The 13,716-nt window shown below is 31.6% G+C and overlaps 2 protein-coding genes across 2 annotated transcripts; both read left to right on the top strand.

Annotated features, from left to right (window-relative positions):
- On the top strand, window positions 249-5,533 carry LOC109330166 (DNA replication licensing factor MCM6). The gene is made up of 18 exons (XM_019564226.1): window positions 249-325; window positions 466-615; window positions 710-835; window positions 1,097-1,259; window positions 1,385-1,578; window positions 1,663-1,858; window positions 1,953-2,027; window positions 2,420-2,649; window positions 2,732-2,846; window positions 3,507-3,581; window positions 3,650-3,790; window positions 3,910-4,113; window positions 4,207-4,368; window positions 4,454-4,509; window positions 4,610-4,761; window positions 4,855-4,977; window positions 5,180-5,310; window positions 5,390-5,533. Exons 1-18 carry the CDS (start codon window positions 249-251, stop codon window positions 5,531-5,533), a joined length of 2,514 nt encoding a protein of 837 aa, XP_019419771.1.
- LOC109328846 (plasma membrane-associated cation-binding protein 1-like) lies at window positions 10,342-11,919 on the top strand. Its single transcript, XM_019562458.1, has 4 exons — window positions 10,342-10,647; window positions 10,790-10,879; window positions 11,010-11,094; window positions 11,314-11,919. Exons 1-4 carry the CDS (start codon window positions 10,534-10,536, stop codon window positions 11,679-11,681), a joined length of 657 nt encoding a protein of 218 aa, XP_019418003.1. The 5' UTR covers window positions 10,342-10,533; the 3' UTR covers window positions 11,682-11,919.

Raw genomic sequence — 13,716 nt, 5'->3', positions numbered from 1 at the left:
AGTATCTATCTAGAAATGAAAAAAATGCTCACTAAGAGCCCAATCAGAAATAAGGCCTGAGGCCCACAAAACTAGTTTTGGCGGGAAAACATTGCCCCTCTTTCTTATTTTCCCGCTACAAAGAGCAACAAATCATTCATTTCGTTGAAGTGAGGAGTGGAAAGCGAAAAGCATATTAGAAACTCCAAACACCACAAAGCAGTTACGTTCGGAAGTAGAAACAAAGAAGAGGAAGAAGTTGAAGAACAATGGAATCATATGGCGGTTTCATCGTTGACGAGAAAGCCGTTAGGGTTGAGAACGCTTTCCTTGATTTCCTCAAGAGGTTTTCTTCTTCTTCCTTTTTCCTTTTCTTTTTTTCGAAATAGTGTTGTTTTTCATGTTGATGCGGTCACAATTGCAATCAATGCGATTTTATTAAAACTCTAATTGACTGGATATGTTTTTGACCCTTTGAAAATTCAGTTTTAGGTCGGGGAATCGGAACGAGTTGCATTACGAAGTTGAGATAGATTTTATGAGAGACAATGAATCAAACACTATGTTCATCGATTTCGAACATGTCGTTACATTCAGCGATATCCTCCAGAAAGCTATATCTGATGAATATTTGAGGTTTTATTTTAATTTCTTAAAACCCTAAAGTTTCATTCTATTGTATTTTTTTAATTGATTTGGGGCACTAGGACTTATTGTGTGTTTATTATAGATTTGAGCCTTATTTGAAGAATGCGTGCAAGAGGTTCGTTATGGAGCTCAGACCAACCTTCATTTCTGACGATAACCCTAACAAGGACATCAACGTTGCCTTTTACAACAACCCCATTGTTAAGCGGTGTGTGCATTTCCATTCCATTATTTTGAGAAAAAATCAATTAAGTAATTTGTATCTGATTTCAATTGAAAATTGAGGCTTTGATGTTTTTTTCTGATTGTGTCAATTTGCTATTAGCCTATTATAATAATATTATCGTATCTAAGTTGAATTAAATCAAATCTTATGATTTTTTTCTTTTTTAGGTAATGATATTTTTATTTACTTCAATTTGAAGCTGTTATTTCATTTTTATCCACAAAATATTTTACCATTATGCAGGTTAAGGGGCTTGACTACATCAGAAATTGGAAGACTGGTATCTGTTACAGGAGTGGTAACAAGGACAAGTGAGGTTCGACCCGAGCTTCTTCAGGGGACTTTCAAGTGCTTAGATTGTGGTGGGGTCATTAAGAATGTTGAACAACAGTTCAAGTATACTGAGGTTGTTAACAAATGATGATAATAATATTTTTATGTTATTGTCATATTATCAGTATAATGTTTTCTGCTTGTTATTTGGTGCATATTTTGATTTCAATTTGACTGTATTGATTTCTGCTGCCGCAGCCAATAATCTGTGGTGATGTAACCTGTAACAATCGAACAAGGTGGGTGCTGCTGCGCCAGGAGAGCAAATTTGCTGATTGGCAAAGGGTCAGAATGCAAGAGACATCCAAAGAGATTCCTGCTGGCTCTTTGCCTAGGTCATTGGATGTTATTCTTCGTCACGAGATTGTGGAACAGGCCAGAGCTGGTGATACGTAAGACTTTGTTGCCTCAAATGAAACTTTAACCTGTTAAACATTTAAAGTCATAGTCATCAATTGCATTTTGTCTCCCTCCAGGGTGATTTTCACAGGAACTTTAGTTGTTATACCTGACATAATGGCATTGGCATCCCCTGGGGAAAGATCAGAATGTCGTCGGGAAGCTTCTCAACGCAAGGATTCTTCAGCTGGAAATGAAGGCCTGAGTGGCCTTAGGGCTTTGGGAGTCAGAGATCTCTCCTATCGTCTAGCTTTTATTGCCAACTCTGTCCAGGTTGGTTATTTGTGCCTGTTAATGGAAACTTCATATGTTCATGTGATGTGATAGTGGATTTGTAACAAATGTGTTTGTAAATTATATATTTCAGATATGTGATGGTAGAAGAGAAGCAGACATCAAGAATAGGAAGAAAGATGTTGATGAAGAGGATCTGCAATTTACTGTTAGTTCATGATGTGTTCTGTCTATAAGCATTATTTTGTTACTGTGTGGTTTAAATTTGACTGCACAACATTATAAATGGTTTTATCTCCATCATAAAACATGGTTCAATGTTTTGATGAAAAAGGCCCTATTCATATTTTAGGCTGGCCACTGTTCTCCATCTCTTTCCACAATGGCCACTGTTCTCCATCTCTTTCCACAATATTTATCAATACATAATACTATATATTATGTCATACTAGTTGGATTGTTCTATTAACTCCTTTTTATCCTGCATTCCAGTTCTAAACCTGGTCATTTTTCCCACTAGCAACACGTATGTGGTCAATTGTCTTCCATATATGAGGAATAAAAATAATTAACCCTATATTTGGCTGGTTGATTTGACAGGAAAAGGAACTAGATGAAGTTGAAAAAATGAGGAGGACCCCAGATTTCTTTAACAGGCTTGTTGACAGTGTTGCTCCAACTGTTTTTGGTCATCAGGATATAAAACGAGCAATTCTTCTTATGCTTATGGGAGGTGTTCACAAAGTTACTCATGAAGGTATCAACCTCAGAGGAGACATAAATGTTTGCATTGTTGGAGATCCCAGTTGTGCCAAGTCTCAATTTCTCAAGTACTCCCTCATTCCATTTTTCTATTGTTACTTTATAGTTTACACTGACTGCATGACTTATAGATGCTAGTTATCATTTTAGGTATACTGCAGGCATAGTTCCAAGGTCAGTGTATACATCTGGGAAATCATCTTCTGCTGCTGGCTTGACTGCAACTGTTGCCAAGGAACCTGAAACGGGGGAGTTTTGTATTGAGGTCAGTGACATGTGGTTCTTTTGTACTTACTTGCAATGTGTAACATAAGCGTAGATTAAGTTATTGAACAAATGCAACTATTAGTCAATTACAGCATGTTACAAGCTCTAGATGTTTAAGTTTTGATAGATTAAAGCAGGCTGTAGGTTGAAATTAGTCTCTTGAAAAATGAATCGAGGAATAATAAAATGTTAATACATGCTTGTCGATAACAAAGTTAGAGCAGGGGTTTGCCCCCCTCCCCCTAATTTCGTGTCAATGTTTGCTGCACATTTGAAGTTTCTCTACCCAACTTGGACTCTGAATTGTAGGTATAGCAAATTTTCAATGACAGTTTTACATCGAGGGTGAGCCTCGGCACAATGGATTGTTTGCTTTGTGAGGGTAAGGTTGTGTACATCTACCCTCCTCATACCCCACTAGGTGGGACCCTTGTGTTGTGGGAAGCCCTGGTTTTAGCTTTACGTTGACCAACATATATAAAGTGTAGCATAAATACTATTTATGAAACATGACTAAGAGACACTAATTGAGTAAGGTATAGAAGAACTTCAAAGGAGAGTTTTTTTTTTTAATTTTATGGTGTTGTATCATTATCGGTTGCTTACTATTTGCCACTGTCTTCTTGTTTTCTGATAAATGTAAAACACTCGTTTTCAGGCTGGTGCTTTGATGCTTGCAGACAATGGCATTTGTTGCATTGATGAATTTGACAAGATGGACATCAGAGATCAGGTAAGACTAAATTTTTGACTTGCAATGGTCGTGGCTTGGCAAGTATCTCATGTTTGATTCATTTGAAGGTTGCAATTCATGAGGCCATGGAACAACAGACTATTAGTATCACAAAAGCAGGAATACAAGCAACACTTAATGCCCGTACTTCCATTCTTGCTGCTGCCAACCCTGCTGGCGGACGTTATGATAAGTCTAAACCACTTAAGGTAGGTGGTTCCAGTACCTGGTTGTTGAGCACCACTTGCCATTATTTACAGAGTGCATGCTTTATTTCCTCTCATCTAATACATCTTGGCCTAATTGCTTTAATTTTTATTTTTCTCAGTATAATGTGGCTCTTCCACCAGCTATACTTTCAAGGTTTGATCTTGTATATGTTATGATTGATGACCCAGACGATCAGATAGATTATCACATAGCTCATCATATTGTGAGAGTTCATCAAAAGCGTGAACAAGCTCTTGCTCCAACATTCACTACAGCAGAACTGAAGCGTTATATAGCTTATGCAAAAACTCTGAAGCCAAAGGTTTGATGACTCTTGTCTTTTGGATCATGTATTTTCCTGAATGGAGATAATTTTGCCTTTGTGCATGTTTCTTATTTAGCTTGGTTAATGCAGCTGACGTCAGATGCCAGAAAACTGTTGGTAGAATCTTATGTTACTCTCCGTAGAGGTGATACAAATCCTGGGAGTAGGGTTGCATATCGTATGACAGTTAGGCAGTTGGAGGCATTAATCAGGCTGTCTGAGGCCATTGCGAGGAGTCATTTGGATAAAGAGGTGTTTTTTAAGTTTTTGGGGGCTTATCAGCATATATTAAACATAAATATTTTCATTCCCTTGTCTAAAGAGGATTTTGTAACAGATAAAACGTCATCATGTTCGACTTGCTGTAAAACTGCTGAAAACATCTGTCATAAGGTATGATAAATATTTCTCGTGTATGTATTTTTCAATCTTTATTTTGGGAGCTTGATTTTGTTGATAGCTGTGCATTACTGAATTTTAATTTTCCCTGCAGTGTGGAGTCCAGTGAGATTGATCTGTCTGAGTTTCAAGAAGACCAGGATAACACCACAGGTAGTGGTGGTGGTGGTGATGGAAATGATAATAACGGAGATGCTGATGGTCAAGTGGGAGACTCTACACCTCAGCAAGCTGCTGGAACTAATGGTGAGTTGTCTCTAACGCACTTCACCTTGAATTATCTATCTTCAATTTATGATGAAGCTTAACTTATGCATTGGTTTAATTAATATCTTGCAGAAAATGTAGCTGAGGAATCTAACCCCCAACCAAAGAAACTTGTTATAAGTGATGAATATTATCAGAGAGTTACCAGGGGCCTTATTGTGTGTCTTAGACAGCATGAAGAAACTGTTATGCAAGGTGGCCACTTGAAACTTGTGCTGTTTAGTTAATTGAATATCTGAAAACTACAAACGTTTTGAAATATTCAATCAATTAAATTAGCCTTTGATTTAAAGGATCTACAATTAATTTTTTACCATGGATAAAAATTCATTTCCTTGCTGTGCAATGTGATCTATCACATGGAAATTTGAAACTTGTGTGCGGTTATTAACTGCAGGAAATGGGTTGGCTGGAATGAAGCAAAGAGATTTGATTAAATGGTATGTGAACCAGCAAAATGAGAAAAACAAATACAGTACCATGGAAGAGGCTGCAGCAGAAGTTCACAACATTAAAGCTATCATAGAGGTACACATTTGTTTTTATATAAGGATTATTGGCAGGTGAATATTGCATGTTAACCATATCAAACACTTCGACTGTGCAGAGTTTAATTCGAAGAGAGGGCCATTTAATTGTGGTGGATGATGGTATGCAAGAACCTACAGAAGCCGCAGGTGCAGAGCAACCAGCATCGGTATCTAGAAATGAGCGAATTTTAGCTGTGGCTCCTAATTATGTCATTGAATGAGATCACTTCATATCTCATTCACAATACTCCAGTGGCCTGGTGACTAACTATGTATTGTCTTAAGTTGCAAGCTGTTTCCTTATACAGTGACAGTATGGTGCCCATGTTTATGGAATTTGTATCTAAATTTATGACCAAAGGGAGGACCGCCCAGCCTTTTGGTATATTTCATCCATTATTTATATTATTAGAGTTTTAGGATCTATTTTTGTTTTAAGTTCGATGGATTGTGCATTTAGTTCAACGATAAATACAGTACGATCACTTCAAACGGTTAATTATGTTGGTCAAAACTGGTTTACTTCTGGTAAAGTTTCATATTTTTGAAGTGTCATATTAAAGATTGAAATATTGATGTTTGTAATATGGTTTGTCAATCATTTTAATATTTGAATTATAGTGTAAATAATAATATTTATAAATTTATTATAATGGTACACACTAGAAATTAATTAATATATGTTATTCTATTATTGAATGCCGATTTATATAAGGTATATTAATTATATATTATTTTTCATCCTAATAATTTCCTCTCCACGCATTCCTAAAAAGTCGACCTATTTATCTTATGGAATATCTTATGATCTTAATTCTTGAAAAAACATGGATGTTAAAGTGGTGACCTTATGTAAAAACGCTGACAAAACAGATGTGATCTCATTGCAACAGTGCATAAGAACGTGGATCATGAACCATTAATCAATATCATACAAAAATGAAGCATTTTGGTTTAAGAAAAAATAACAGTAAGTAGAAAATTGGATGATTGTAAGTGATTTGGATAACATTGGGAAGTAAAGGTGAAAAAGTAGAGAAGAAATGATAGTTAGAATGAAAGGGGAATAAGAAAAGAGAATAAAATGTTCACCGTTTCTCTTCCTAAATTCACTTATTATCTGACAAGTCTTATTTTTTTTTTTATAAAATATATAGAAAAAATAAAACATATTAAACAATGAATGAGTTTAAGGAGATAAATTATTTTATGGTATGAGAATATACTTTATTCTTATAAAAATGAGTTACTTTTTTGTAAAGGTGATAAAATAGTCTTTTTTTTCAATAAAATCCAGTTATTATAAATGTTAAAGAGTGGGGTATGAATCACAATACTCAAAAAAATTAAGGTATAGGATAACCTATTTAAAAGTACCATATGTAAGCTTCTATAAAAGTTTGTTCTATTGTAATACTTTTAAAGTGCTAACCTTTAAATATAATAACAAGTTTCTCTTTAAATAAACTAATAAATTTGTTTTTAAATAGATCTATATAACCCCAACATTCCAAGAACTAAATTACACTTTTATATTCAAATTTTATTAAATAGGTTGACTTTTTAGGTCTAATAAACATGTTCTGATACAACTAAAAGGAGAAAAGAACAAAGAAAAAATTACATCTTTGTGTGGGAATGACCATCCTGGTCCTTTGATAGAAGAGAAAAGGACATTCTAAACCATTTAGTTAGTATAAAATAAATATAGTTTACTAAGTTAAATAAACATTTTTAAGAAAAAAATCTAATTTTTTTGTACTACCAAGAGTATTCTTTTACCTTTTTTGGTAAGGAACTAATCTCTTTCGGAGTACGTAATTGTTCCTCAAAACAAGTATCGTTTCTAAGAATCGAATTCTTAACATTTTTGTCCTCCACCGAATCAAGCCGGGCCTTACAAAAAAAAGTCTAATCTTATAAAATTAAGGTTTGGATGTTATCTTCAGTAATATACGTAACTATTATATTTAGTTTTTCACTCTTTCTATTTATCAGTCGTTGTTATCCTATCTTGTACGGGTCTACGTACAGTGATATATGGTCCGAAAACGAATGGCACTAACTGAAGTTATATTTATGATAAGAAAAACTACAATATATAGTGATAAAAATTCATTCAGCAGGGCAACTAGGAAATGCAACCAATCAGCACCTTTGCTCTAATTCGACCAACCTATATGAGTGGAAGAGCTTTTTATAATTATTATTGATTCTTATATAAAAATAATACAAATAAACAATGAATGGTCATTGATTGTGTATGAATCTTTATAATGTAAATACATAAATATTATATTCAACTTATATTTTACACCAATAACACATAAAGAGAAAAAGAAAGGAAGGTTATGTAAATAAGAATAAGAAATAGTGGGGTAGAGAATTGATAAGAAATGGTGAGACGAAAATAATGTGTGATTAGTATATTTGATTGTTTCATAATAAAATTAGTTACATAGTTTATTACATGATTATAATATAATATACACTATTTTTATATATAGTCCAAAATCATTTCATTCTCTTAAAGCAATCAAAAAATTCTTACATCTCTACATATATTTATTACATACAAATTACATTAGAAAAGTCACTTGAAGACCGAATGAATTATACATTAATAAGAGTAATATTATATTTGATTATTATATTTGCTTATATTCCATAACATTATAAATTTATAATACTCAAATATTACTTATATTTAATAGGTAAAATAATTCATATATTGATGGTGTAAGTTCTTTTACTCATATTTACCACTCATGTATTAAACTTATTATTATTAATTTATTTATTGTAGTTGGACTATCTCCTTAATTTATTTTTTTGGTTTTCTACAAGTATCCTCACACTTGAGACAATCTTGTTCGAGTCAGGAACATCCACTAGTATGTGAGCTAACTCTCCTAGTTGACATTTTTTCATCCAGAAGACTCGAACCCGAGACTTTGCTTAAGAGGAATCAAGCATGTACCACTTGAACGAACACTTGTTGGTTCCTTAATTTATTTACTACTCATGGTATTGTTAGTTTTTTATTTAATTCCTTCAAAAACTAATTCTTTTCAGGATGTATGGTTGTCTCTCCTAACAAGTGTCACTACCAGAAATCAAATTCTTAATATTTTGGTCATCATGCGATCTAGCGAAGTTTTACACCACTAAATTAATACTTTATTGGTTTATGATATTGCTAGTTAATAATAAGGTATATTATCACGTAAAAATTGTTTTGTATTAGGCTTGAATTTGGATGTGTTTAAGGATTATGCAGCAGTTTGTTTTTCAAAAATGTTGTAGTGATATATGTTAAACAATAATATTTTTTTTCATCAAGATTTTTCTTTTTAGATGAATAGAAAGGAATAACATAAAGAGAAATTTTACCCAAGAAAAAATCTATTTTCTTTTGGTGTCCCTCCTTGGCATATAAATAATGATATTATATATCGAACAAGGTATATATATATTAAAATTTTCTGTCATTTGAACATTAAATTTTAAACATGCTGTTAAAAACTTATCAATTTTTTTCCTATAAATGAAGAAACGAACCTACCCTACAAGAGAAAGATACCTTCAACTTCAATTTTCGTTCTCAAACATTTTTGTATACCCAACAAATTCCCCATTCTCAATTTGCTTAGCTAATCAAAAACCTTAATCCACCAACAAATTTCATTAATATATTTTTAATAGACAAAGGTTTGAATAAAATAGAATTTGAAAACATTGAAGGTGTTGATTGGAGTACCAGCGAAGCCATGTGAGAAGTTTAATTTGAGACGCCAAAGCAATCACTAATGCATTTTTGTCCTCAACACATACACGAAACATAAAAGACAAAGTCAAATTATGTGTTACAGATCAACATCAGTGTTATCAAATTTAATAAAATAAAATGACAGATAACATAAATACGAAATGTCAGCCCACACATGATATTTTCCACCTTATGTTGCCAACTGTCATTTCTCCCCACAAAACTTTTCCTTCCCTTTTCTATCCCTATGCTTTTTTTTTTACATTTAGGATACTTCACTTGATAGGATTTATCTTTATATCTTATAATATAATTACATAAGTTTAAAACTTGATACCGACTTAAATGTCTGATTGTATATTTATAAATATTTTTATTAGTGATTTTTTTGTAAGTATCTTTATAAGTGATTATAAAATTAGGAGACTAACTTTACTAAACTCTCGAGACTCAACTAATTTAAATTGTTTTTAAAATATAAATCCCTATGATTCTCAACACATTTGCAAGAAACACCCTATATGTATGAAAGCATATCAATCACATCTCTTAGACCTAACTCTTTTAAAATACAAATGCATTTTCAGTTTTGCCTTTCCATAAACTTTGATGCAAACTTATCATACCAGTTGTACTTGTATGTGTAAGGAAGGAAACATGTCATGTCGTCTATCATAGGTTTATTACCTGACCTATAATAGGTTAAGTCAGATTTTTTTCATAAACAGATCAAATTTTTTAAAAAGCTTATTTAACTTAACATATCAAGTTTTAGGTCATCTAAAAGATTTATTAAGCCATTATAGTGTATAATAATAATGTTCATATTTTTACACAAGTAATATTATTATATTTAATTTTAATATAAAAATTTATACAAAAATGTAATTGTTAGGGTTATATGAACATAGTTAAAAGTAGATTCACTAACATTTAAATGTAGGCATGATGGTCTATTTAAGATCTTATAGTATAATAGACATTTAAATATACAAACATGTCAGGCTTAAATACATATCAGACTTAGGCTTTAATTTTTTTTAAACATATAAACAAGTCATACGGAGACTCTTTTATGATATATATGCTCCGTCTTTAAGGTGAAGTTTGGGATAGTCTATTTCCACTCTTAGTTGCAATGATTGACAAGGGAGGGCAAATAAGTCATTTTAGAATAGCAGGTTGGCTGGCATAAATGGGCAAATCAGTCATGCACGTAATTAAGTTGAAATTCTAAGGCTTGTTTGGTTGGAATAACTTGGAAGTATGTATCAGTGTGTGCGCTGTAGTGTTGTATGCTGAGTGATAAAATTAAAAACATTTTTATTATATATGTGGATTGTGACTTAGTTTGAAGGGACAAGTGGTGGAACATTTTCATTGCATTCTAATTTAGTAGTTTGATATTTGATTAGTTAAGGAAGAACCAAGAGAGAAAGTTGAAAAAACAAGATGGGGTATTGGACAACTAAGGTTCTTCCCAAGATCAAGAAGGTTTTTGAGAAAGATGGTACCAAGAAAGCTGTTGCTGCTGCTGAAATCTCCAAGTCCTTTGATGATTCCAAGGTTTGTTTTTATAAGTTTTCTTAACTCTCAATCTTAAACTTTATTCAATTGATATTGAATGTTTTTTGCTTAAACTATACTTCATATCTTTGTTGGAAATGAAATAACAATTCATTTTGATGTGGTTTTGTGTTTTCTTTAGGAGGAGCACAACAAATCCTTTGAAGAAAAAAAGACTGAACTTCAATCAAAGGTTGTTGAAATATATGAAGCTTCATCAACTGAAATCAAGGTAACCACATATACATATATAAATATAAATACATAGTTACAAATATATATACATATGTGTGTATATTAATATACTATATAAAAGTTCACCAATATTTATTGACAAGGCCCTTGTTAACAATTTTAATCAGAGATTGGTGAAAGAACGTGATGAAGCAGGACTAAAGAAGCACTCCAAAGCAGTGAACAAGTTCCTACAGGAGCTAGTTAAAATTGGTAAAGTATTTCTAGCCTTTTAATTTGCCACCACAAAGTTGCATGTTACCATAAAAACGACAATTAATTTAGTCATATTAATTATTTGTAGTACTGAATATCATTGGCAGTATGGGCTATGCCGATGAGGTCCGCCCGTCCATAGTTATAGGACAGAAGGGTGACCCAAATTGTCAATGCTAGTATTGAACTTAACCGAATTCCTGCAATATATTTCAGATTTCCCTGGATCCAAGCCAGTATCTGAAGCATCTTCGAAGTTTGGACCAGTCTTAGTTTCAGGCCCAGTATACTTTGTTTTTGAGAAAGTATCTACTTTCATAGTCACAGAAGAGAAAGTTGATGTCCCTGCTGCTACAGAAACTAAAACAGAAGAAGAAACAAGTACTACCAAAGAGAGAGAGATTGTGATTGAAGAAGAGAAAAAGGAAGATGAGAAAGCAAAAGTATTAGTTGAAACAACTGAGAAAACAGAATCATCTGAGCCACCACAAGCTGAACCAGCTAAAGTTGAAGAAAAACCAGATGATGCTGCAAAAGTGGAAGAGAAACTTGCTGAAGTAGTAGCTTCAGTTGAAAAAGCATAAGCACCAAAACTTTGAAAATGTTCTTTGCAATAGCAGCTACTTTTATATGCATATATATGAACATATATGTTTATTTTAGTTTGCAATCTGCATATACACAAAAAATTGTTGTAACACACCAAATGATGTCTTATTCTTTTATTTCTCTGTAATTGATTTGGGTTGCTTAGTTTCATGTTGGAGATTTGATAATTAATGTGCATGTCAATTAATGATTGTTGTGATTCATTTTGTAATATATCCATTTTCATTTTGTAATATATCCTTCATGTTTCTTGTTTGAGTTGTTTTGATTTAAAAGTTATATTATATCAATTTTCATGTGAGTTCTTAACTTGGTCAATCATATGTTTAACTATATGCTAACTATTATATTAATTAGCAATTATTCCTTAGACATTTTTCATAAACAAAAGTTTAGTTTAGTTTGTCAGAACAGGTCTCAGTTTAAAAAGTGCTTACAAACTTTTTTTACACATAACTTTTTTTACACATCAACGAGCTAGTTCACATTCACATTGGGAATCAAACCCATACCATTAAATATGAGTCAAATATTTATTAGTAAATCAAACAATCATTCAATATATTAGTTATCACTTATCATTTGCATAACTAATGTGAACAGTTTGGTACCCTACACTTACATACTCTGTCTTTGGCCTAAAAGAACATTTTTGTGTGTGCCATGTCTCAATTTATATTTTAGATAATATTGAAATTAGATGGTTAAGATATAGAAGGAGAAAAGACAATGATTTGTATTGATAATATTGTGAATGGTGATATGATGATATTGTGATACAAAAGCCTTAATATTAACTCATATTTACACTAATATTAGATTTCTAATTATATAAGGAAACAAATCATAAAAGATAAAATAAAGTAATTTTCATTCCAAAAGATATTCTAAGATGCTCTAAATAAATCTAAGATATAATGATCATAATATCATATATTATCTCTATATTCATATATTATACAAATATTCTAAAATATTTTCATATATTCTAATACTACCTTCAAACTAAAGTTTACTAAGATTTAAACTTGTTACAAATAATTAATTTAGAAAGAAAAAAAAGTAATCATAATAATTACATGGACTATGACAAAATGGCTTCAAGCAGTGACAGATTCAGGACCCGAGGTCAGGAGTGCAAATTACATGGAGTGCAATGTTATTAAACTTAGCTTCGACTCCAGCTTCACCTAGAAAGGACACATAATAGTCTGAATTGCTCATCTGATCGACCTTGAAACAAAATTATCATGAATCAGTTTGATTCGACTATTTCACGCATAAAACTGCTGACTTAATTGGCCAAATCAATCTATTTATGCTTGAGATGAAAATGAATCTTGTGCTTTCAAATTATTTTTAGTTACGTTTGTCATTATTGAACTTTATTTTGTCATTTGTTAACTTATATTATAACAAAATTTTAATTATTTATGTACCCAAAAAATATGTTATTTAATTAAATTTTAAACTTATTTGTAAACTTTTGTTGCAATTAAAATGTAAAATATATATTGTTTGATGATGTTTTTAACTTATTTGTGACATTTTGATATTGTAAAATCTTTATTATTGGTAGTTTAATTTGGGAATTGTTTGATAATAATGTTTTTTTTTAAATTTGAATTATAAAATTATTAAATAATATTAGTTAGCATTTTAAATATTGCATAGCTTTTTTATGTAAATAGATTAATTGTTCCAATCAGTTACTCATTGAATTGATGATTTGTCCTAATTTAATAACATTGATACAACTTTTGTGAAGAAGATCTTGCTCCTGATCTTGGTACAGTTTTGATGAAGACACTAACATCACCAAAAAGAAGAAAAGGAAGATGACTTATGAAGACAAATGAAGATAAAGCTTCAAGACATTAGATTAAGTCTTTGTAAGTACTTCTATCATAAACTCTTAAGTATATACAAGTATAATTGCTCAAACTATTTTTTAGAAAATGTGAGACACTTTTAAAAGACTTAAAACATTTTTCTAAAATAGTGTGTGAC

This window comes from Lupinus angustifolius, chromosome LG16, assembly GCF_001865875.1.
Source record: "Lupinus angustifolius cultivar Tanjil chromosome LG16, LupAngTanjil_v1.0, whole genome shotgun sequence".
Lineage (NCBI taxonomy): Eukaryota > Viridiplantae > Streptophyta > Magnoliopsida > Fabales > Fabaceae > Lupinus > Lupinus angustifolius.
This window is presented reverse-complemented; position numbering and strand designations above follow the sequence as displayed.

Coding starts and splice junctions, on each gene's coding strand:
- LOC109330166 (XM_019564226.1), top strand. CDS start 249: ATGGAATCATATGGCGGTTTCATCGTTGACGAGAAAGCCGTTAGGGTT. Junction 4,114..4,206: donor CAAAAACTCTGAAGCCAAAG/GTTTGATGACTC, acceptor TGGTTAATGCAG/CTGACGTCAGATGCCAGAAA. Junction 4,510..4,609: donor CTGAAAACATCTGTCATAAG/GTATGATAAATA, acceptor TTTTCCCTGCAG/TGTGGAGTCCAGTGAGATTG.
- LOC109328846 (XM_019562458.1), top strand. CDS start 10,534: ATGGGGTATTGGACAACTAAGGTTCTTCCCAAGATCAAGAAGGTTTTT. Junction 10,880..11,009: donor CTTCATCAACTGAAATCAAG/GTAACCACATAT, acceptor AATTTTAATCAG/AGATTGGTGAAAGAACGTGA. Junction 11,095..11,313: donor ACAGGAGCTAGTTAAAATTG/GTAAAGTATTTC, acceptor AATATATTTCAG/ATTTCCCTGGATCCAAGCCA.